Raw genomic sequence first — 26,249 nt, forward strand, 5'->3', positions numbered from 1 at the left:
AAATGAGCCCATGCTTTACTCAAAGTCTGAAAAATGCCTTTTGTGCTCGACCGTTTGGTATTTGTCCCTGAAGTCGTAATCTACGTACCGCTTCCCTCAAATGTTTTGGTTGCAGTGGGCCCGTTTCTTCGTGAGTTTCCATCACATCCAGAGCTTTAAACAGGTGCATGTTCGTTAAATTATTTCAGCTTCTGTGCTCTATATTCCTTACAGAGAAACAGTTACTATGGAATTTACAAAATCTTCATCTTTTCGAATTAAAATACTTTTCGGCAATTTTTTGAGTTTGTAATCATTTTTTTGGAGATGTAGTTTTTCATATCGTACCTTCCTCAACAATTTCGCCAACAAACACCTTGGCTATACCTGACATGGCTATTACGACATTTTGAGATACCGAGCAGCCTGTAATTGTCTGCATAATCTGAAACAAATCAAAAAGAACAAACTGAAAGGGCCTTCTGTATGCTTTCTTTGGTAAGAGATATTTGGTATTGACCTTGTGATTGTTGGTCGGAATAAATTGATGCAATTAAAATTGAGTAGGTATATAAAAAAAACGTGAGTAAGATATTGGTTCGTCGAAGTTATCTTTCATGAAGTTTACATGCATTTTTATTGAACAGTATATGGATGCTTTGGTTCAAGGAATTAGCACCTCGAATACTACTATGAATGCAAAACTTATGAAAAGCTTTGATAAAATGAGATTACTCTTTTGATCGCTGCTTTGGGGAATGCAGCTCTCCTGTACATCTCGTATCTGTCCAATTGATCTTCCGTAAAATTTGATACCAAAACCCTAGAATAAAAATAGTGAAAGTAATTCTATATGTGTTGTCAAATGCGTCATCTCACAACATGAAGCCTAAAAGGTGAAAACATAACGTACTGCATTTTCTCTCGTTCTTCTTCCTCTAGTTCTTTTTTACTCTTTTCTCTACTTTCTCTTCTTCCTTCTATTTTCATCGGTACCGAATGTGGGAGCATTATATCATTTCCAAAAATGTCTTCGTGTTCGTCTTGGCTCTCTGGATCATTTTTCAAGTCCGTATGGTCATTTAATAACATTCCGCTACTAACTTGTTGGGAACTTGGCTCTTCCGTGTCTGATTGTGAATTCTGACTTGAAGTGTCAGGTTCGTTCTGTGAAATTTGAACACCAAATTGTTGAAAATTATTTGACAAGAATCACATGAGAAGTCTGTCTCGATTCAAGTAATACAAAAAATTTGGCAATCATTAGTTTTGCTTGTATTTTTGTGCCAATTCTTGTTCTGGATGTGAGTATAAAAATATCTCACATTCTTCCTTGTATTAGCGATATTGACTGCAAAAGTACAAAGTTGAAAATTTCAATATATTTACACCGTGCACCTTCAATGGAACGTCGTCAATATCCATGCCGTCGCTGTCTCTAGTTCCCGAGGGTCTAGACGGGCTCTCCTTATCTTCAATATCAACAAGCTCGCTTTCGTTCCCAGAATCATCTTTACCAAAAATATTATCCATATCCTGAAGCAATAAAGTTCATAGAAGCAAAAAACCAAAATATCTTAAAAAATTCAAAAATTAATAAATTTTAGGCACACGCATAGGTTAGAAACAGCCAAACTCGATAATCGGTATAATAATGAAATAAAAACTGGCCAAAAAAGGGCTGAAGGAATAAGAAAACTTACGATGTTTTTAATGCCAACAGTCCGGTCAGCTGCCGCGTCCTAAAGCCTGAATATAATTTGATTTTAACCGCTATTGTAGTGCGATATTGACTGGTTTGACAGGACGAGAGTGTTTACTGCACGAATGACGTCACGAGCTGCGTGATCTGCCTTGCGACGTTTTTTTCTTCGAAATTACAACAACCAGCGGTAACGAAAGGAGCGCCAAATATCAATGACAAAGACTCTCAAGGACTAACAGAGGAAAATCCACATCAACAAATTGTCGACATGATCATATCAAGTTGGCGAAAAGGATAAATACGCTGTAAATAAGGTATACCTATACAGGCTCGCTTCGTTAGTTCCTAAGTTGCCCGCGCGGCAGCAGCACAATCCAACGAAACACAATCGCGAGAGAAATGTTGCGGCGGTGTCGCGACGCCGCATTTGTCAATACTCGATTGTTTTAACAATTTTCTCGTACTTTCGGTCGCGTTCCGTACAATATTTTCACGCCGTGGTTACCCAATCGGGGTTATAAACAGCCGAGTGATTGAACGGCGAAAAGGGTTGAGTACATCGCGGTGTAAACGGGGTAAATATACCCGCCTACCGCTTGTGCAGCACACATCGGCAAAGTTGAATTTTAGACGGCTCTCTCTCGGACATTTGCCAAGTGTTGCGGCGAAGAGAAGGAGGAGGTGAAGGAGGAGGAGGAAACGGTGCACAGACGAAGATACACACAATACAAACACAGTCCAGTGTCTCAGTTACTTACGTCTCCCTCTTGCATATTTATTTTTTCAATTTCGTATATCAACGCAGAATCGAACCCTCATCTTTGTTTTTCGCCAACCGAGCATTCAACCAACCCTCGTTGATGCCTGCCAACTCTTCGTGTTGATGTGTTAAAATGTGAGTATCTCTTTCCTCCTCGTCGATACACATGTATGGATGTATGGATGTGCATTTATACCCGTTGACACACACATCTTCGGTATGCGAAGCAACGTGCTTAAAAAATTGCACAGTTGAATACATATTGCATCCACCAAAAACTGGTCACATCATATTCATTGTTGATAAGTCAGAGAGCCTGTATCGGGTTTTGTTGTGTGCTTGTATGTATTGTACGTAAAACCGGTTTAGGTAACAAACTTTTATCCGTATTCTTATTCCTATTCTGTTTCTTCTATTGAAAATGTAACAGCTCACGTGCCGAGAATTAAACAACGTATTTTTTTATCAGCAGCTTGTTGTTTTTCACGTTTTACTATTATGCACGCTTTATTGTTTGCCATTTTCCGCGCTGCGTTTCATCTCGTCATTTCCAATTGCGACCTCGCAATCTCTGCAATATAACTGCTTTACGTATACGCGTTTTTTTATGCAGCAGGCGGGCGTATAAAATTCGCTCGTCGTTTTTCCGCACATGGCCAGATACTCTTGTCGCAAAATAATGAAGCACTTTATAGGCGTGGTAATTTATAGGTATCAGGATAAATACATTACTTAAGCGGTCACTTTTCGCCTGATACTGTTCACAATACACACATCTAACAATAACAATACCACTTTCGAAACACTCACGTCTCAATTCTGATCGTAGACACTCAGGTACACACGTGAAAAATCTATGAGATTGAAGTTAGTAACGTTATTGTAATTATATTAACGTTTCGATAAATCGTTGTTTCATAGTTGTAGGAATGTTTGTACATATTGCGAAAACTTGACTACGTCAAAGTCACTATAAAGTTGCTAACTTCAGCCTCATAAAAATATTATTTGCTACTCCACGAAGACTAGAATTTAAAGTACCTTCCTATGCATACGTAGGTAAGTCACACTAGACACCACGAATAAGTAGAATGCAAATTTGGGTTTGACGTAGGTACGAACCTACGTCTATATCCTGTCTAATTACATTGCCAATTTTTTCAAAAAAAGATGGCAATAATTCAGTTTTGCTGTGTGAATTTTCAATATTACACATCGCTGTTGTCGCTTTCTTGGAAAGAAAAAAGAGAAGGTCAAGTGATAATTGTTCGAGATCGAGTTTCCGACCTTTTTACTTTTTCTCTAAATTTAAACTTGACGCATCCGACACATTTTCTCTAATGGTTTCCACAATCTCTGCTAATCGCATATTGATGTATCCTATTTCAAAGCGCCTTTAACTTTTCGTAAAAAAGTTTCCGTCGCGTTGGCTCGGTCTACACTGATTCGTTTTGTTAATCTAATAACCACACAGTCATTGTTCCGAAATTCTCAGCTCTTCATTGCGGATTATTTTGCTCTCGTTAAGCCGGCGTTAATTGAGTTTCAAAAAAATTTGCGACCGTCAGCGACGCCTTTCAGCGCCGATAATAATGAAAAGCTTATATAGCTGCATCAAAACTACAAACAACTCTCGGTTTATCAGTTTCATAACAACTCCACGCATCATCGTTATTATCATCGGTGTATCGTATCGTTACTACTACAATACGGTTCATATAATTTATGACCTAAAACTTTTCGAATCCTCTTCTTCCATTTAGGGTAACTTTAGGTGTGTAGTAGGTACGTACGTACGTGTAGAGGAGTGTATAGAGTCGTCGTAGGCGCCGCAGCATATACGGGTCAATGCCCTTGAAGCTCGTGCAAAAACTCGTCCCTGCACTCTCCTCGCATTGTCCGACGGACAGAACTTGTGGAATATTTTTCCGGTGAAATATATTTTGCAAAGATACAAAGCAAAGCAGCGCGTTTTCGTCGTCTAATTTTTATTTTTTTTCTACATCTCAAGTTGAAAACTTTTCTAATTAAACGATATAAAAAAATGTTCTTTCGAGTGATATAATTGCAGTCCCGTAACAGCAAGTTATCAATAAATAATTATCGATCTAGCAGAAGGTAAAATAAGTATCCTTCGAAATCTTCTAACTCTTGAAGCTCGTCAGTTTATTTTGCGGCTGCTTCTATACCGGCGTATAAACACAAAGTGCCGGATACTCGTAATTCTGGTTCACCGCCGGCCGGTATTATCCAGAATTCGTAGTGTAAACTTGAAGCCCTCCTAAACAAAATCTGCCGTTTATCAAACGTATTGTCAAAATTGTTTGCTGCTGCTGCTGCTGCTGCTGCTGATGGTAAATCACGTGATTGTATTTTATGCGCCTCTTGACGTGATTATAGGATCGTTGTTGCAGCTCTTCTCTTCCTTTCTTTGTTTCTTTTGTTCTTTGATTGGGATGATATTTTTCATCTCCGCTCCAGCTTTCCAATATTTTCAGAAGATATTCTTACGGTAAGGCAGCGGCGGGAAAATATTCGACGTTCAATTCTAACGCTCATTAAGTCATTAACGTACTTATTCATGTATTGAATTATTCTCAGTGGTTTGGCAAATATTGGCTAAAGCTAATTCGATAATTGCAGTTGTAATTAGGGAAACTCCAGACGCAGCTTTATGCCTTCTTATGCAATCAGGAGCTGGACCAATTTCAACAAAATTTCAATCTGTGTCTTATATCACTCCATGTGAGATCCGGGAATTCCATTGCGCGAGAATATCTTATTTAATTCACAAGTTGCGATCGATTTATATACTTATTTATATCCATATGTATATTGTATATATGTATATAGGTCAAAACCGCCGAACACATTATCGATAAAAAAAAAATATACGTTTTTTGTAGTCAGTAATTTGGGTCGAACGTTATTCTATATATAGCTGTAGCTTTATGCAACATCACTAATTGCAGAAAAATCAATCCAGATCGGTTTCCGGCCGCCTTTATTAACGACTGACCCACTCATATATAGCCTTTGGAAAATTCCGCGAAACATTCCACATGGCGTAAAGTACGTTTTGTGGGTTTCAGTGACCGGTTTGCTAATTAATCTTTTCACCAGGGTCATTAATGTCGAATGAATTTTCCTCGTTGATTTATTTATATGTATATAGATAGCTCATTATTATTTTCTACACATAATTGATCGTTACTGCACGGTGGGTTTGTAATATTATTCACGAAATTAATTAATTTGAGACTACCAAAATGCATTTTTAAACTCGTATGATATTCTGCTTCTAAATTATCTACACGTGTATAAAATATCGCATTGCTAATGCCAAAAGGGCGTATCTTAAATTATACGCCTTTTTGGCTTTGTGGAACCAAAAAGGCGTATCAATAACGTTTTTTTTTTCTTTAATCAACTTAAAAATGTGTATAAAGGTATAATTTTTTTTTTTTTTTTTTTTTTTTTTTTTTTTTTTTTTTTTTTTTTTTTTTTTTTTTTTACATACGCCCTTTTGGCTTTCAGACGTTTTTTTCTTGAAGCCAAAAGAGCGTATGCCAATAATAAAAATAAAAAATTCCATTTTTTCCACAGATTTCCATATATTATACACATTTTTCTGAATAATGAACAGAGTGATTTATCCACGTCATGATAACTTGATTTTTTTTTATTGATTTTGTTTCTAATAATTGTCAAGAGTAGGGGTGCGCTTTTTCACGCAGAAACATGATATTTAACGTGCGTAAATGCGGGTTCCAAGAGAGAGAGAGAAAGAGAGCGAGTACATATATGTAGGTCTAATTTTTACGGTCGCTGAGCTGATGCAGGGGAGAAAGAGATCCTTCCTGCCTGACTGTCTCTAAATTATCTCCGTGCTGTGGAAACGCGTGTATAATGAACACTATGGTGTTTAAAAAAAAAAAAATGATTTGCGATTTTCCACCGTCGTGCTTCCTAAAAATTTTGTTCAGCTCAAAAGAAAGATTTAAAAAAAAAGATGAACGTTTCAAGTTATGTGGAAGATCGCGCTTGTTTAATTTTCTCTTTGTTTTCACGTTGTTTCTCGAATTTGTGAAGAAACACATGTTGTAGCATTTTAATTATCATTTCTTTCTTGACATTTGTATTCAACGCAAAGATCACGATTCATAACACAACGATATATAAAACGGGAATCTTATTATCCTAAATTCAAAGTTCATTTTAAATTATTGTAACTATTTCATGAGATGAAATTAACGATGAAAAGATCGTCAGATACACTTCTCATATATATTAACTGGAGACTTAATATTACAAGTCTGGGTCTTCCTAGTGACGTAAATTGATATTATGATCGATGTAAGTAATAAAAAAAAATTTATTCACGATTTTTCATAAATCTAAAAGAATGTATAAAAGTGAAGGAAAAAAAATCGACTCACCGAGATCTTTCACGTAACGTTTAACGCTCATATTTTGCCAAAACCTTTCTTTTAATCTGAATAAACTTTTTCGGGGGTGCTATGGCGAAAAATCGCGAATCATTTTTTTCTCGAACAACCTGATGTGCGCACATTTACACGCATTCAGACTAACACCCACACGGGGAAGGACAAGAGAGAAAGCGAAAGAGAATGAGATAGCGAGAGGTTGGGGGGGGGGGGAGGGGGGAGGTTATACCTACGTATAAAAGCTTTGGCGACGAGCTCATTCTGTTCAAGGAAGCATGAAAATGATCAAAAGAAATAATCTTTTGCTCTCGCACAGCGGCGGCGACCGACCTACGTTATAACGTGACACCTGCAATGTGTGTGTGTGTGTGTATGGGAAACCCGCTTTCCGACCTTCCTTCCTGCTTTTTACGTGTAATAGTGACTGTATGCATACATACATATCTGTTGAAATGAATACCTTATTATATACTATAATACACACATCACTGGCGCATTCTGCGGCATAAGAATGATCTCTGTATAAAAAAAAAACGATAAAAGATAAAAAAAAATCGTGGACGTATAAAACGTTACGCATATAATATAAGATAAGAAAGTTTTAAGATTGTAATTATAGTGCGTTCCATGCAGCTTATGATATTTCGAAAAATCTGTAACGCTGGCAAAACGGCGTGATATACGGAAGAAAAATTTTAAATAAAAATAAATTTGGTTTTGAATTGCAAGAGCGAAAATTTTGATATTATATTTCGATTTCTACGATGATATACTTGTATGATAAAAACTCTTTTGGTTTATACGTGTACTGTTTTTATAGCCATATATTTATACTCTTAGTTTTTACCGTTGTCCACCTATTTTATACCGTTTATTTTTATATCTTTATTCACTGTTTGGTTTTCGTTCTCTTTTTCGCCCCAAAAAGGTGCGAAGAGGCGACGGACGTGGAGTCGTTTCATCAGCCGAAGCAGACCGCGGGATTGACAACGACGATGGGCGTCGCCGAAGACGATGCTCCGACGCCTCCGAGTGCGACTTCGCATCCCAATCCGAATTCCAATCAAGAAGGTAAGGATATCATAATACTCTTCTGCAATTCTACAATTCTTGATTTGAATTTTTCACTCCACGTTACTACGCGTGCGGAAAATCTTGTCTGAGTTAAGTAATCAGAATATTCTTAAAATTGCTCCTCAAGTCTTGGAAAAGTCTTGGAATAGTTTTTTCATTTATCAACTGGAAAGTTGACGTGATATATTTTTGGTTAAAAATTGCGACATTTTATTTTGTAATACGTGGTCTTAAATGCGTTGAATTTTCGAAGACCACGAAGCATGCAGTCGTTAGACATTTACTCTGTAAATAAACTGCCGTATAAATTTTTTTATTCGACGCAAGACCAGCTTTTTCGTATTCTTAAAATTCATTAGAGTATGATCTACGAATTTAATTGTTCCCGAAACTCTTTGAATAGTCATAAAATGTGGATTCACGATTGCAGTAGACACCCTGAATGTATGGACATACGATACATATACGTATAGATTTGTGCGTTTGAAACCATATTAAAAATTTTAATAAAATAATTTAATGAATTAAAAACGAATTGAAAATTTTCGGAATAAATATCATCGTCTGAAACTAAAAACATAGATTATGTTTTCTCCATCTGGTGCTGTTGCTAATGTTGTGTGAATGTCATATAGAATTTTTATTTTCCGAAATAATAATATGAAAAATTAAATAGAATTTTCATTTTTCCTTGAATTCTAAATAAGACTAAACGTATAATTCTGATGTAAACTTCGTCAAATCCTTGGTTATCTCGAGAGAAAAAATTATTTTTCTCACCACCTTCAAAGAAATCTTTTGTCGAACGAACAATTTTTTCTTCTTGTTTATGACGCAGATTATACAATGCCATTCCAATTGTTATACCGATTTACTACCGTTGGTTTCGTACCTACCTATACCTCGTTCTGTGTTGTTATACGGGATTGCGAGTGATTTTTATCGTGGGAAACTGGTTTCATTCCTCCGGCAGCCGATGATCAGACTCCACTTGCCCAGGTTGAACGAAGATGAACTCTCGTAGAAACATATATATAGGTATATACCCGGATCAGGTGGAAGGAAAATAAAAAGAGGATTTCATCTGAATTCGTAAAATTTTCGCCATCTTCTTCTCTAGCTTCATCTATTTTTTCTTCCATTCGTCGGTCATATCAGTCGTTTTGATTCGAAAGCCTGCATCGTTGTTCGTAGGTTTTTTTAAAAATGTTTTTTATATATTATATCATATCATATCGAATCTAGTATCTGTATTCTATATTCCTATTAATATCAGGAAAGAAAGAAAGAAAGATTTTTTCTTTCTTTCTCGAGTTTTTGCGTAATTTTTTTCAGACTCATTTAAATGCAACGCACTTTTGTGTGATCTGAATGCTTCTTTTATTGCACAGAAGTACCAGGCATTCAATTTTTTTTTTAAATAAGCAGGGATACAATTATATATAGTCACGTTTATCAGTGGCCGCATTTTTCTCTTAAGTGTTCTTAGTCTTCTCTGTATGATTATTATTATTATGATTATGTTAATTACAAATTTGTCACAAGAGTCATGCCCTGGGAATTTTTAGTATGCGAGGGGTTAATTGCGTGCTTCTTATATACCGGGACCATCTCTAGAAACTAAACAGGAACTGCGCATGCGCCAAATGATTCAATTTCATTGGCCAGCGAAATTGCCCCGCGGAGTAATTTTCGTCAGCTAACCAAGGCGACCAACGTACACGAAATGTGACAAGGCTCTGAATATCTCGCGCGTAAAGTAGCGTATTGAGGTTAGGTTGTTATTTATTCCTACTTATCGTGAATTTTCTAAGAAAAGTGTCATTCAGCAATACCGTAGTTGATATTAGCAGATATTTAATCGACACAATAAAGGCGTCAATGGAGAAACAAATATCAAAAGCTACAGAAATTGGATCAGTTATTTATTGAAAGAAGAAAACTGAAATTAAATGTGGAACGTCATCAACGAGTGGGAGTCTAGACAAACTGAGGCAGGTAAGTAAAAATATTGTTTATTTCAAACAGATTCTTTATTTACATAAAATTAAAAATAAATGGATTGTTGAAACCCAGTAGAGGGTTGCTCCAGAGTAAATTTGTTACAGTGCAGTGCTCCGGAAGCCAGTAATCAGTGCCAATGAACATGAAATATTAAAATAAAATCAGTAACAAGGAATAAAAGAAATAGTGTATCTTGAAACACAAAGCTTAGGAGTACAAAAAGTAGCAATTCGTTTTTCTGTCGCAATTTATTGAAAATTAGTGGTATTCAAAACAATTAGAAGCTCTTGTCTGATGATAATATCTTTTAATATTTTCAGGTGGGAAACAAACATCATCGAAGCGAGACTAAAGTTGTCAGGCGTTGAAGCGTGTAAGTAAATTTCTGATACTATGATATTTGCATATTACAATATTTTCACATGTATTCAATGATAAAATTCGTTTGTTCTGACAGACTTGAAGTTTCAAGTTTGGATAATAGGATGACAATCATACCTTACCTGATGGTCAAAACGTTTTGGTGGCTAGGACCCTAGTTTCTCGATTGGTGCCACTGTTCCAACCATCGAACCTGGTTGTTCCGTTGTTCCATTAGACAACAGGTATCCGAAGGAATTTCTTCTGGTCATCGCCACCTTCTGAACATCAGTCGTGGCAAAATTGAAGAGCACGACACACTACAGATCATGGTGTTTGAATATTCCATCATTTTAGATCTATCGAGCCAATAGTAAAAAGTTTGTTATTCAACAATTGCTGCTAACTAATTTTACAGAGCAATCATTCCGTGCACCATTGTAATCCAAGCAGTATTATTGGCCCGCATTATTTTTCAAATTTTATTTTCGGCAGTTTTGATATTTTATTTTTCACTCTCTTGGTATTCAATTCAGATGAATAGTGTTTCAAGTGTTAAATCAGATTCCAAGGATGAATTTTGATGTGTAAACTGAACCAATCTCAATCTAAAAATGTTGGATAACTTCAGTTGAAAATGTCTTTAAAATCAATATTAATCGACAGTATCATCTGACTAGCTAGTTGCAGCTATCATCCGTGCTTGAGCCTCGTTCAACCCCAGCAAGGTCTAAGGAATGCATTCACTTACTAGTACACGTTACAAATGATCACTTTGTCTACAATAGGACTTACTTGCTGGCTAACTTTTTTATGATGAATCTTTATCAGGGAGTCATCCGGTAACTTATTGAAAGCTTGAAACCAGATTCAATTTTATACTCTTACAATGGTCCTTCATTGAAACTGAGAGTTTGTGAATCTCCATTTATTACAATTAATTCTGCATCCCATGTTAACACTGTTCGAAACAAAAAATCTCATCCTAAGATTGGAAATGGAATCTGCAATGCAAAAGTTATCTAGTGGCACAAGTTAAAAACAAAGAACCTTATAACGGTTTCTGCGACAGAGGGATTCCTTCCGGATATTCATGTTACTGGATGATGTTCGGAGCACTATGAACAAGATATTGTATTGGATTTAGGTTTAAGTAAATATTTTCATGAACTTCAGTGAAAATTAGATATTCATTTGTTTCAAAGGAACAAGGGGTACAATGTTGAATCCGATAAGTCAATATTTTCATATGAATGTTCTGAACATTACTCTAAAACATGATTATCCTTAAAGTTAATTACTGAGGCACATTTTGAAAATGTTGATTTTTAACTTGTGTCACAGAATGTTTCTGAGTTTTACTCTTCGGATTAGATTTCTTGAGATTAGATTTGAAATTGAAAGAAACCGTAAGATCTACAACTTCCTTTTCCAACCAACAAAAGTGGCCGATGATCTCTGCATGTGTCACGAATTGAATGGGAAGAGAAGACATCAGCTAACAGCAGAGATGCTATTATTTTGGCTGTATTTTCTGTTGAAAGAAAAAAATTTCATTGTTATTCTTAATGTATGAAGTAATGAAAATGATTGAATAAATTGTCCCCACCTACCTGCTTCGTTTCTTCCAAGCACCCAACATTTGAACAGATTTCTTGTTTCAATCGAATAGGACGAATTTTCAAAGAGCATCAGCATTAAATTCCGACCGTTCTTTGAACAATCAATTTTCAATAACAAATGCTTCCCAAGCCTTTCCGAGTGACTATCTCAATGACTTGAGATTCTAACCTCAAAAATGCATGTGAACTACATCGCCGACAGAAACAGAGTTTGACAGCAGGGTCTCGGGGTGGCCAGACTGCACGGACGGCGGATTTAAATTCGCGCATGCGCAGTTCCTGTTTAGTTTCTAGAGATGGTCCCGGTATAGATCGGATCTATATTATACATATATACGTTCGTACACTACGTTTAAGGTAGTTTTCTGATGAGCTGCTAATGCTTGCGAGGTATACCGGGACCATCTCTAGAAACTAAACAGGAACTGCGCATGCGCGAATTTAAATCCGCCGTCCGTGCAGTCTGGCCACCCCGAGACCCTGCTGTCAAACTCTGTTTCTGTCGGCGATGTAGTTCACATGCATTTTTGAGGTTAGAATCTCAAGTCATTGAGATAGTCACTCGGAAAGGCTTGGGAAGCATTTGTTATTGAAAATTGATTGTTCAAAGAACGGTCGGAATTTAATGCTGATGCTCTTTGAAAATTCGTCCTATTCGATTGAAACAAGAAATCTGTTCAAATGTTGGGTGCTTGGAAGAAACGAAGCAGGTAGGTGGGGACAATTTATTCAATCATTTTCATTACTTCATACATTAAGAATAACAATGAAATTTTTTTCTTTCAACAGAAAATACAGCCAAAATAATAGCATCTCTGCTGTTAGCTGATGTCTTCTCTTCCCATTCAATTCGTGACACATGCAGAGATCATCGGCCACTTTTGTTGGTTGGAAAAGGAAGTTGTAGATCTTACGGTTTCTTTCAATTTCAAATCTAATCTCAAGAAATCTAATCCGAAGAGTAAAACTCAGAAACATTCTGTGACACAAGTTAAAAATCAACATTTTCAAAATGTGCCTCAGTAATTAACTTTAAGGATAATCATGTTTTAGAGTAATGTTCAGAACATTCATATGAAAATATTGACTTATCGGATTCAACATTGTACCCCTTGTTCCTTTGAAACAAATGAATATCTAATTTTCACTGAAGTTCATGAAAATATTTACTTAAACCTAAATCCAATACAATATCTTGTTCATAGTGCTCCGAACATCATCCAGTAACATGAATATCCGGAAGGAATCCCTCTGTCGCAGAAACCGTTATAAGGTTCTTTGTTTTTAACTTGTGCCACTAGATAACTTTTGCATTGCAGATTCCATTTCCAATCTTAGGATGAGATTTTTTGTTTCGAACAGTGTTAACATGGGATGCAGAATTAATTGTAATAAATGGAGATTCACAAACTCTCAGTTTCAATGAAGGACCATTGTAAGAGTATAAAATTGAATCTGGTTTCAAGCTTTCAATAAGTTACCGGATGACTCCCTGATAAAGATTCATCATAAAAAAGTTAGCCAGCAAGTAAGTCCTATTGTAGACAAAGTGATCATTTGTAACGTGTACTAGTAAGTGAATGCATTCCTTAGACCTTGCTGGGGTTGAACGAGGCTCAAGCACGGATGATAGCTGCAACTAGCTAGTCAGATGATACTGTCGATTAATATTGATTTTAAAGACATTTTCAACTGAAGTTATCCAACATTTTTAGATTGAGATTGGTTCAGTTTACACATCAAAATTCATCCTTGGAATCTGATTTAACACTTGAAACACTATTCATCTGAATTGAATACCAAGAGAGTGAAAAATAAAATATCAAAACTGCCGAAAATAAAATTTGAAAAATAATGCGGGCCAATAATACTGCTTGGATTACAATGGTGCACGGAATGATTGCTCTGTAAAATTAGTTAGCAGCAATTGTTGAATAACAAACTTTTTACTATTGGCTCGATAGATCTAAAATGATGGAATATTCAAACACCATGATCTGTAGTGTGTCGTGCTCTTCAATTTTGCCACGACTGATGTTCAGAAGGTGGCGATGACCAGAAGAAATTCCTTCGGATACCTGTTGTCTAATGGAACAACGGAACAACCAGGTTCGATGGTTGGAACAGTGGCACCAATCGAGAAACTAGGGTCCTAGCCACCAAAACGTTTTGACCATCAGGTAAGGTATGATTGTCATCCTATTATCCAAACTTGAAACTTCAAGTCTGTCAGAACAAACGAATTTTATCATTGAATACATGTGAAAATATTGTAATATGCAAATATCATAGTATCAGAAATTTACTTACACGCTTCAACGCCTGACAACTTTAGTCTCGCTTCGATGATGTTTGTTTCCCACCTGAAAATATTAAAAGATATTATCATCAGACAAGAGCTTCTAATTGTTTTGAATACCACTAATTTTCAATAAATTGCGACAGAAAAACGAATTGCTACTTTTTGTACTCCTAAGCTTTGTGTTTCAAGATACACTATTTCTTTTATTCCTTGTTACTGATTTTATTTTAATATTTCATGTTCATTGGCACTGATTACTGGCTTCCGGAGCACTGCACTGTAACAAATTTACTCTGGAGCAACCCTCTACTGGGTTTCAACAATCCATTTATTTTTAATTTTATGTAAATAAAGAATCTGTTTGAAATAAACAATATTTTTACTTACCTGCCTCAGTTTGTCTAGACTCCCACTCGTTGATGACGTTCCACATTTAATTTCAGTTTTCTTCTTTCAATAAATAACTGATCCAATTTCTGTAGCTTTTGATATTTGTTTCTCCATTGACGCCTTTATTGTGTCGATTAAATATCTGCTAATATCAACTACGGTATTGCTGAATGACACTTTTCTTAGAAAATTCACGATAAGTAGGAATAAATAACAACCTAACCTCAATACGCTACTTTACGCGCGAGATATTCAGAGCCTTGTCACATTTCGTGTACGTTGGTCGCCTTGGTTAGCTGACGAAAATTACTCCGCGGGGCAATTTCGCTGGCCAATGAAATTGAATCATTTGGCGCATGCGCAGTTCCTGTTTAGTTTCTAGAGATGGTCCCGGTATACCTAATGGGTAGATATGTTAGGAAGAAATGTGATTTTAGATAACCTCGAAAGTTGTGATACACTTTCTATACGTATAGCAATATCGCGAGACAACCGTGTTATAATAAAGAAACTTTTAAATTACAGATTTTTTATTTTTTTTTTTAATTTCTCTTGTCCGCTTCGCGCGAACTTCTTCTTCCTCTGGTATCTAATAATCTTTATCAATTTTTCAATTCGTACGTAATACGAGCATTGTTCTTTTTGTTAATATATATATTCACTCTATTTTCTTTATCGATTAATTAGGCAAGACTACTGACTAAGACACATTTTACAGTTATTGTAAATTGTGGAAACACCTGTAACTAAAACGCGAAAGTTTTAGAGGAATAATAATAACAATTTAGTATACCAATGAAAATAAAATTTCAAAATCGTACTGATACGCACGAGATGAGTTCTTTGGCAATCGGTCTTTGAGTAAATGTTTTCTAAACGAACAACGGCAATAATAAGTGTTCGGAATATCTACACAGGTAAAATGATGAGGATGACAGAGTTCGTGTCGGATATTTGAGATAGGAAACCGTTCGACTTGTAAGTAGAGCGTAAAGAGAGGAAGAAGATTAAACTTTTAAAGTATAATCAGGTATCTACCTTACTACCTTATATACCTACCGCAATAAGGTTCGTTGAAACTTGGAAAGAAACGGACATGTAACATCGAGATCGGCGTCTGGTCGGGTATTATATCTCTTAAGAGCCGGGTTGAGTCCGTATCTCTTTCTCATCATCGCGCCATTTTCGACTTCCTGACCCGGCACTATCTTCCGCCTTTACTCGGTATAGACCGTCGTGGTTGACGGAAAGTAAAAAAGAAGAAAAGAAAGAAATGAAGAAAAAGATAAAAACTCATTGCGGAAAGGTCTTCCAACTGTATCCACGATTTGCATATTGATTTAGATCTGGGTCAAAACCTTCGCTTATTATAATATCACCGCTCATTTGTACATCCAGGTGTATATGTATATATATGTATATACATATGTGTACATACGGTGGTTACACCTTCGATATCCTAAAAATCTATATAATTTTACACTCGTGTACCTTTTTTGTTAATGTTTGTATCTACCTGGTGGAGGAGATATCTATGAAATTGAGAGAAAGGTGGAGAGAAACAAAAAAAGAGAAGAAAGAAGGGTAACGAAGAAAGAGGAAATAGCCGGAATCATGCGTGCGCGGTTATGCATTGTCTGTGTGTATATTAAAAATAATAATAATAATAATAATGATAATAAAAACAATAATAATAATAACGTGCTTTGCATTTTTTATATTACTTCTATAACGAATTGAATTTTTCTTTTTGCTTTAATAAATGATTGCCGGTTTAGTCGTGTGATGCGGAGATTAACGGAATAAAGAAGAAAGGGCGAAAAAACATTCAAAAGTTCGCTGTTGATTGACAAATTATGCGAAAAGAAAGGAAACTAGTGTGTTTAAAAATATATTATGTATAAGGTACCTGCGCACGAAGAGCCTTTCGAAAGATCGAAGTCCTACCAGGACAATGAAAATTAAATACAAATTGTTCTCACTGTTATTTTATTCTCGTTTTAGTTTTTCAATTTCATTCGTCTTTTTTTTTTTTATATCTTTGGGTAGTGAAACATGGAGCATTTCTCACCGTGCACCGATGCTGAAAAACAAAAAAATCTTGCACGATGTATATAGGGTGCGTTAACAATGTTGATCTATAATACTGGCAGATCCGTTAGTGTAAAAACATAATGAGTTATAGAATAATAACGTGCTCTTTACGGCTGACTATAATTATATCGCGATATTACAAATAGACTTTATTAATTTCTAACAATAACTTGCGGGAAAAGTAATTATTTTTTTATCGATCATCTTGCATATTAATGTGGAGAGTAAAAAATCATCGGTGTCTTAATTATTGCATGATTCATATTTGTACCACGCATTTCGAGTAATATTGAAAGTAGGAGTGGCAGATTTTGAAATTAGGTTGTATTACCGTTATTACTAGAAAAATAATTTTAAGAAAATAAAAAAAAATTCACCGATACTCCGTCGTTTCAAATGAAATTCATTTTATTATATACTTGTATTATATGTATAATAATAAGAAGGTACAACTTTTGTATTTTTATTTCTCGAATAAATCAGCTCGCTCTGCAGTAAAAGTAGCGAACGAACGATATCGAATATTGGTTCTGTGCTTCGGGTAACCGAGTTTTCAACCACCCTCAATCCCAAGTTCCGTTCTCGGTTTATGGCGTAAATAAATTTCACCGCTTAGCAGGAGCTGGAGACTCGGCAATAGCGGTTTATTAGATAAAATCATTAATCAATCAGACCGCATCTTGCCAATATTTTCTTCAAAGTATTTGTACACAGCTATAGCAGCTGCCTATATACGTATACTCGTGTAAAGTGTTACATAGGCATCCGTGAGACTTGTGAGACTCAATAAAAGTTTTAGTGACTTTTTTTTCTTTTCTTATCAACTTTTCTCGCACGAAATGTTATACAGTTTATAGGTCAGAATCATAGAGAAGAGAAACTGCGGAGGATTAAAAACGTGAAAGAATCGATTACTCAGCATAAACAATTACCGATGTCAAGACTATTTTGAACTATACATTTATAGCTAATTCTCCCATAGTGTTTGGCGTTTTTAGTGTATGTACATTATATGAATATATATCAAATAAATTTTTTTTTATTCGGACGGCCCACAGATGTGTTTCAAATCGTTTAAGAAAAATTCGTGAAAAGTTTCAAGCCTCTACGTCAATTCAAACACGTGTCTCTAAGCTCTGAAAGTCTTAAATTGTAAAGTACGACCGTGTAGTTATTATAACCGTAGTTACTTCGTTTTCTATGACTTTGGTATAAATTGAGGGATCGATTTGAAACTTGGCAGAGTTGTTGCTTGTAATGATAGTAACCAACCGTAAAAATTTCAAAATATTATCATAATTTTATAATGTATAAATTTCTTTTTTATAAAAGCTCAATAGCATCATTTTTTATTAGGCTTATATACAAGGGAACAACAATTACAAAGTTTTTAAATTTTCAGGGTTCGTTTCTATCATTACAAGCAACAACTCTGTCAAGTTTCAAACCGGTTCCTCACTTTATACCAAAGTTATAAAAAACCAAATAACTGGTTATATACAAACTACCATGTATTTTACATTTAAGACGAGAGTTCCAGTTGATGCAGAGACTTTAAACTTTGCACAGATTTTTTTTAAACGATTTGAAACAGATCTAGGCGACGTCCCAATGAAAGACCCACCCCCCAATAAGGGCCACTCTAATATATACATATATAGCATATATACATACTGCATAAGTTAGCAATGGAAGCAGATTACGGTCTTGGCCGATTGAAAGGCTGACAGCAGCCTTCTTTTCCCTGTCTCGCGTCTCCTATACGCAAATAATTAAGTTACCGATGTCGACGGTTTTTCTTTACTTCTTCTTTTTTATTTATTTTTTTATTTTTTACCTCACATTTCGTAGAGTGAACGTAAGATGTAAAATACAGCTACGTGTATAATTTATATCCTGCACCGTAGCCTTCATTATTACACGTTAAGCACACGTCGTTATTTTATACTCGCGTTATACCGCACTTATATACTATATATATATATGTATATATATATATATATAATACATATGTAATCTACGAAGGTACGTACTCGCCGTTTAATTAAAAACAATATGATGTGTATAGTAATAATAATAAACGCAGTGCGTATTTAGTACAATCGAGGAACGTAGAATTGAAATGTTTGTCGAATTTTCATACATCTATATAGGTATAAGTGTAGGTTTTACTCGTGGAGGCCCTCGAAAATGAAGCGTGACCCGGATGTAAACAGTGACACACGCGGAATATGATCGGCGGACGAACGGTTAGGTTGTAACCTTGGAATATCGTCGTGTGGATAACAAACATGATTTATCGCTTTGAAAATATACTGTTTAATTATAACGCGGATGAGAATCGTGTGTTGTGTGGCACGCATAAATTATAAACGAAATGAGGCCATTATTTCTCTAAGGTGTAACGTGTAAACCTTCGTATCGTTTCGGAGTGTCGATTTTAAAAAACCGGCTTTCTTACCGGTGATTACTCATTTTTTCTTGTATAATAACGCGCGTAGACACTCAGTGTAAACATTTTCCATCGTTATTTTTTCTCTCCTATTTCTAAACAATTTCAACATATTCCTTTGTTACATGATCATTGTAATCAATTTTAGAGAAAATAATTAATTGTTAATATTTGATGAACGGTGAGAGCAAAGCTAATATTTCAAGTTTCGCAAGTTTTTCTTTTATATCGCAGCAGCAGCTGCGTTGAAGAAAAAAACTTTGATACACATTTTTATTACATATAGGCATGGCATGTGTCTGGGTGTCTCGTCAAAGTTTTCCCGAGAAATTTTATCTTATACTTGGTAAAAATCGTTGAGTAATGCCGGGAAATTTTTTCTTAACCCCGTATTTGACCTTACATGGTCAAAGAATTTAATTCTTAAGACAAAGTATGTACGATACATTTCACAGTTGAGCTATCTGTACGGAATTCGTTGTATCCGTATAAGTATAATAATAATAATCATAATAATATTGTACAGTCGGTACGTGGATCACCAAACAGGAAAATTTTCAGTAAAATTCTTGGGAATTAGTTTACACAGCCTGCAGACATGAAAAGTATACTCCATTGAATTTCATCGGTTGAATTGATGATTCATCCAAAGCAATACGTTGTATATATATGTATGTATAATATCACACATCCTTCCCAAGACGTATATTAAAGTCCATTCTGCAACTGTAACCACCAATTATTTTTAAAGTAAAGGGTGCTTTAAATATTTACTCTTGAAATTAGTATGCTGTTATTATACGTCCAATCTGTGAGGTTGGAGAGAAAGAGAGAAAGAGAGAGAGGTGCTAATTATCGTGCGAAGGGAAATGCAGTTCATAAAGGTATACATATATAGCCTATGTTATACACTTATGTATGTGCCACACACATACCGTCGTCTTGAGGATAAGTATTAAGTATGTGTGTATTACATGCATGTAGTGGTAGGGAAGTATAAAGCCTTTGAAAACATCTCAGATTTACTTATCTTGTTATTGCAGTAGGAGCAATTCCTGCTCTTCCTGCGTTCCTCTGGGATTTAGACTGATCTAAAATCGAGTCTGTTTCGTGCAACTGCGGAAAAGTCTTTGGGTATTGTACATCACATCGGATTTACGTTCTTTGTAAAATTTATTCGTTGAGAGGATATATTTTTTAATCAATATTTTGTTGCACTTGTTGTGTTTGAAATGCAGGGTCTTCAGTATTCATGGAAATTATGGAATCAGGGAATTTAATATCCCCTGGAAAAAAACTTGGAAATGTCAGGAAATTTTATGTCGTATATGTGGAATATAGTAATTTTCATTCTAGGTTCATAAAAATTCAGCCATTTCGTGAAGAAAAAAATTTTTCGCTCAACTTTCAGGCAATGGTCATGGACCAAGCCTTGATTTTTTAAAAATTGTACGTGCTAGCGAATTCTTACGAATTCGCCTCACAATCAGCTGTGCTTTAGTCAAATGTAAAACATTCTTGTTCGTATGACTATTGTATACATATTTGATTTATTGTGTACATGAAAAGAACCTGAATAAATAATGATTTTTGACTGGAAAACCCGGAATTCTCAGCGAATTACGTTTTCACAAATAACCGGACACCCTGAAATACTTTCTTCTACACCTTGTGCATAATATTAACTCAATCTTTTATACTAATTTATCGATTTTCTCTTTTCTTATATGATTCCTCCATCATCCAATATCTATAATGCGGAAAGTCGTTTTCAAAGTAGTCTATAAAAAAATGATAATTCACTCGAATTAGAAGATGGAAATTAGTAAACTAAGAACGGTCTAAAGCTCAGAGCTAAGTGCATACAATATAACGTTGCCCAGCAGAGGTGCCGTGCATAATGATGGTGCGGCGGCGATTCGATGATCCTGCTGCGATGGCGAGCACGTGAAGTTCGTACTCCACATCATCTCTGGTCTGTGCATCCATTGCGTGGCGAACGCGTGTCTAGGCTAATGCTAATTGAGTCTATAAACGGCCTATGAAGAAGTAGATGGCGCGATGTCTCGGTAATGTTAATTGCTAACCGCCCAGCTCGTCGACTTTGCATTTACTTTGTGTGTATACGCAATGAAAATCCATCCATCAAACGACTTTGCGTTTCTTCGTCCACCACCCACCACCCACTTACTCGAATTTGTCTTCATTTTCTTCGCACTGCGGTTTGCTCTCGTCTCTTTTTTTTTAATCTATCTATCGCGTGCCTTTATCCTCTTAGAGTTAGAAACTAGTCCTACCGTGCCAATCGATCCTGTAACCCAGAGTCAAACCGTGTTGATCAATTACTGCACACGCGGTGATAGGATTGAAGACAATTAAGAAAAACTGGCTAAACTCGCGTACTCGGGTAATATCAGCAAATCCAAAAATTTATATGACGTGTAATTGTACCAAAAGATATTCTGGATTGCATTTCATACATATGTACCAATTTTTTAGACCATTGACGTACGATTCAAGTGGCCTCGGAATTATTTTTCCCGAGTCTTTGACGACATGCAGAGATCATGCCATGCATTAAGCAATTCTCCTATAATAATCCGCAAACTAAATTCCGTCACTCTTCTCATACCTCTCAATCATATTATCGTCCCACTTTACGGGGGGTTAAAAACCATAAGTTCAATGTGTCAAGTTTTTTCATCAACTCCATCCATCCACGCACGATCATCTCTCCCAGTTGCTGCAGCTTCCGTTTCACGCCTCGTATCAACTCTTGACTTGGACTATTCACTTATTATACGATGCCCAATACCGTCGAGTCTCGAGTCTAATACTATACGTATATGTACACGTGTGCGAAAACCAGCCCGAAGACAACTTTCGTTAAACGAAGATAAAAACTTGACTTTCTATTTTTTTTCTTCTCTCCCTCCTTCTCTCCTTCCCTCTTCACACCGCGTCGCATGGCCGGGCAGAAAGAGTTCTTCTGATCTAAAAGCCGAAGGAACGGACTGGACCAGCCTTCACTTTGATCACACTGACCTCTGCTAGGCTGGGTTAAGTTGCGAGTCTTACAGACTCGCGGTTTGAGGTCACTCTTCACGACCACATGATCTTTTGTTGATCCGTATGCATTCTCCACGGAACCGTGACTTTCTCTGTAACCAGTTTCAATGCCTCTCAATATATATACCCGCGCAATTCTTACTCGTACGCATCACCTACGTACACGAGGTCGTCTCTCTTGTCACCGACTTGTGCGTCGGTGTCTTACGATCCTTACGTGTCCAATCTGACAAGCGGAACGGTGCAACGGGTCTTTGGCGATAATTTCGCTATGGTTAAAACGGTCTACTTCTCCCACCGTTTTTAGATTATGCAAAAATTGTCAGGAAATCGAATTTCGATGTACGTAATTCACTTTTAAGGAACGTAACTTCGTAACTTAAGTTCATTCGTGTTATATTTTATGCAGTATTATACCCTTTATTTATAAGGTTGAATTCAGTAGCAACGTTACTTTACCGACGAATGTTGAAGAAAATCGTTATTTCTCATCCTTAGGATTGTATGAAATTCGACTACTAAATCATAACACAAAAAACATGTTGATATTTTAAAAATTCAACTTTATTAAAGTCCTTTTAAAAATTGTACAACGATTTTATTCCGTGCTGTTTCGTTACGTTAACGTTCATAACTTCAGCCTTGTATTCCTTTTCTCTTTTCTCGATCACAATCAAACCTGCAGGCATTGTTACAAACAATTCTGCACTATGGAGGGTGTCTTGTTATTGTTATAGGTATGAAATACAGAAAAGTACTGCAGTATTTCAGCTATGTGATACGGATTGCGACTTGACACCGTGCCAGCCCCCCCCCCCCCCCCCCCCCCCCCAAATAACAACGTGGATATAATATGTCGGTACCGCGAACACCTCGTCCTAGAATTAGGCCATCGATATATCGTGCCTTATACTTATATGTACACTGCAGGGGTTATTTCTAGGTCAAGTTTGGACCCAACCCTCGGAATCGTTTCATTGTCAATCAATTCCAGAATCAGCTGAATCAGCTGAATCAGTGTATAGGGTCGTGCAATCTATACATGATATAATAAAGCTGCACGTATCCTTTGCGATAATTATCGATCGTTCGAAAATGTTTTATTAGTATATTTAAAAAATTTTTAGTCCTCTAGAATTTGGTTTGATTTGTTTTATTTCTATTTTTCCGCACACTTTCTTGATAGCAGTGTACTTTCCCACTTTCTGGAGTATAAAAGACTGGAATGAAAAAAAAAACCAGAAAAGAACAGTCCTGTATTATTATGTACACTATTGATGCTGGTTTCAATTCAAATATTATGTACCTCGTGTGTACGTACATCGATGTAATTTATAGCATAATAATAATAGCCCTAATTTAGTAGCTCGAATGCATCGACATGATAGTTGTATATATAGGTATCTATATACATATATAGCAGTAAGGCTTAGTTTTTAGGTCAAGAAGTCAACCGCTGTAATATGAGCGATGAAAAGAAGCGTGCGCACACACACACACACCAATACACACGGCACGCATCTATGTATTAAAACTTTGGCTTGTCGCGGTATTAAATATACATATATCGTATGTAGGCATGTATATGCCTGCGGAATCACGCGAACCGCCAATTATGTATATAAATATATGTATATGTCGCGGTGATAATTCTGGTGCAGATACTTAACCCTTCGAGTCACACTGGATTGTGCTCAGTCAGCTTTTATAACAAGATAGTATTCAATGGATTTTCGGGTCGCTGATTACGATCTGAAATGAAATTTTTTAAATTCATGATGGCGGATCTAATACGGTGGACGAAAATTTCAAATTTCATTCAATATGGTGAAAAAACTCAAACGCGGGTTTTCGGGATCGCTGATTGGATTTGACATCAACGATCCCAAAAACTCGTGGACAAAGTTTTTTCTCCGCATTCGATCGAATTACAAAATTTTTGTCCGCTGTATTGGATACGCCATCGTCACGAAGTTTTAAAATTCGATTTCAGACTCGTAATCAGTTACTCCAAAAACTTACAATTTGGGAAAATGGATTATCCCTTCAATTTTTACGATTTTCTTTCTATCAATTTGTTTTTAAACATAATAATTCACATTATCATAAATAGCAAACAACTGTCAACAAATATTTTCCAAAGTTATCTAAATATTCAAAAAATGGATATGAAATCTGACTCAGAAGGTTAACAACTTGCAATAACAACAGACCTATTATTGATGAAAATCGAATTTGGGGGAGCAAAGACCAGCACGTGGCTTTGCTGCTGCACATATGCGCATAACAATGTGCGCATGTTTTGTGTCTGCACATAACGTACATACCGGGGCTACATCCTGTCACCTGCATCGTCTTTTGAGTTCCCAAGTGAGCAATTCACCCGGCTGGCTTCTCTTTCCGTACAAGATGTTCGGCACACGCACACACACATCTATAGGTGCTCACACGCCTCACGTATGCAGAAACCTACTTTACCCATTTTCCGGAAACCTCGCATCAGACACGTTTCCGTAATGCGTGTATAATGCTTGATAATCGTATTATCTTGTAGCCCGAAAATTTTTAGTGAAAATTTTCTGAAGAGAAATCTTTTGGAATATTAATAATTTCTGTGGTCTGATTTACATCGTATAAGTGTAAAAGCTAAATGCAAACGTTTTACAAAGTTCTGTCCTATATCGTCGTAATACAATTTACTTATTTTAAGCTTATGTATGTGGTAAAAAAAAAAAAAAAAAAAAAAAAAAAAAAATGAAAAAAATCAGGCAAATAACGTTTTGCCGACTATTTGTCAGGACAGCGAGCGAGTACTACTTACATTCGGTTTTAAAAAACGACGAAGACAACGCGAAACGACGGGGTAACTTCCTGTCGTCTGTTTGCGGTTGCGAAATTAAAAAGACAAGAAAGAAGAAAAAAAAATTGATAAAAGGAAAACAAAGGATAGGCATGGAAGAACGTGTTAAGATGATTTAAATCTCGGCTTGGGCTGGAATGCCTCATATACATTGTACGTACAGAAATTATAACTGAATAAGTACTTGATCGTACAGTCATACTAATAATTGTGCAGTTCTATGGTAATAATTTTTCAACAAATCGATCACAGCTTCTTTTTTCAATTCGGTCCAGTTATCAAGTTCATCCTTTCTTATTCCATCTTTCATCCACTCTTAGTATTCCGAGATGTATGTAGAGTGGAACGATCTCGGCATTTACTATTGTATAATCCGCATGTTGTACGCATGCATCATGTACGCTGCATGCTACTTGCGATGAAGATAGCGGCTTTGACTGCTAACGGATGTGGTTTAGGTACATACAGTCGCTGTATTATAACCACTGCTGCTCTGTATCTCTCCTAAGTAGCTCACAATCAGCTGAAAAACCGGACGTTAACTTTATACACACGATCGGATAGTTAATACGAGGACAACAGGTGTTGTGTTATGCAGTTCATGTAACACACCGTGTATGTATATAAAATATATATATACTATACATTGTAAATTATATACGTATATATATAAACGTCATGGAGAATATAGTACATATCTTCTATTTTTCCTTACCTTATCAACGTCTCTCCTTATGTTATATATTATATGTATATCATAATATAAACATTATAATATGTATGTACATATACATCGCAAACGCGATAATTTTACACTCTTTGGAGTATATATATATATATATATATATATATATATATATATATATATGTATGCATGTATAATGTATGATGATAAAGTGTACGTCCGTCGTGTCGTTGGTGAAATGTAAGTATACGAAACATCCGTTTCTTGTGTGTGCTGAACGATAGTGCGGGATACTCCCTGGAATTGTTTATACCTACATACTTAACTTGGGAAATTCAAGTTTTAAGATATAAACCCGGTAAATACGTCTGCCGAAATATGCCTGCATTTAGGCAACTCATTGTCAGAGCAGGTTCATACGTACATACGTATGTACGTCGATACT

At 36.0% G+C, this 26,249-nt stretch overlaps 2 protein-coding genes across 3 annotated transcripts in view; one reads left to right on the top strand and one right to left on the bottom strand.

Annotated features, from left to right (window-relative positions):
- Nucleotides 1-4: 4 nt before the first annotated feature.
- Nucleotides 5-1,961, bottom strand: LOC124405490 (transcription initiation factor TFIID subunit 11). Of its 2 annotated transcripts, none has more exons than XM_046880423.1 (6): nucleotides 1,683-1,961; nucleotides 1,369-1,515; nucleotides 893-1,146; nucleotides 715-802; nucleotides 328-424; nucleotides 5-153 (listed from the first exon to the last, which is right to left on the bottom strand). In XM_046880423.1, exons 2-6 carry the CDS (start codon nucleotides 1,510-1,512, stop codon nucleotides 20-22), a joined length of 717 nt encoding a protein of 238 aa, XP_046736379.1. In that variant the 5' UTR covers nucleotides 1,513-1,515; nucleotides 1,683-1,961; the 3' UTR covers nucleotides 5-19. The 2 variants fall into 2 exon arrangements, with proteins under 2 accessions (XP_046736379.1, XP_046736380.1); XM_046880424.1 differs by having other exon boundaries at nucleotides 1,378-1,515; nucleotides 1,683-1,947.
- A 132-nt stretch (nucleotides 1,962-2,093) lies between these two features.
- Nucleotides 2,094-26,249, top strand: part of LOC124405487 (serine/threonine-protein kinase tricornered) — a 118,487-nt gene continuing 94,331 nt past the window's right edge. The window contains exons 1-2 of the mRNA XM_046880412.1: nucleotides 2,094-2,579; nucleotides 7,821-7,963. Of these exons, the coding sequence (XP_046736368.1) occupies nucleotides 2,578-2,579; nucleotides 7,821-7,963 (145 nt within the window). The 5' untranslated portion in view covers nucleotides 2,094-2,577. The remainder of the gene's footprint in view (nucleotides 2,580-7,820; nucleotides 7,964-26,249) is intronic.

The sequence above is a fragment of the Diprion similis genome, chromosome 4 (genome assembly GCF_021155765.1).
Source record: "Diprion similis isolate iyDipSimi1 chromosome 4, iyDipSimi1.1, whole genome shotgun sequence".
Lineage (NCBI taxonomy): Eukaryota > Metazoa > Arthropoda > Insecta > Hymenoptera > Diprionidae > Diprion > Diprion similis.

What these genes read in the sequence shown, in the direction of transcription:
- LOC124405490 (XM_046880423.1), bottom strand. Translation starts at nt 1,512, where the DNA reads ATGGATAATATTTTTGGTAAAGATGATTCTGGGAACGAAAGCGAGCTT. An exon ending in CCAAAGCAGCGATCAAAAGA is followed by an intron (nt 425 to 714) that starts GTAATCTCATTT and finishes GATTTGTTTCAG; the next exon opens with ATTATGCAGACAATTACAGG. An exon ending in TGGCGAAATTGTTGAGGAAG is followed by an intron (nt 154 to 327) that starts GTACGATATGAA and finishes ACCTGTTTAAAG; the next exon opens with CTCTGGATGTGATGGAAACT.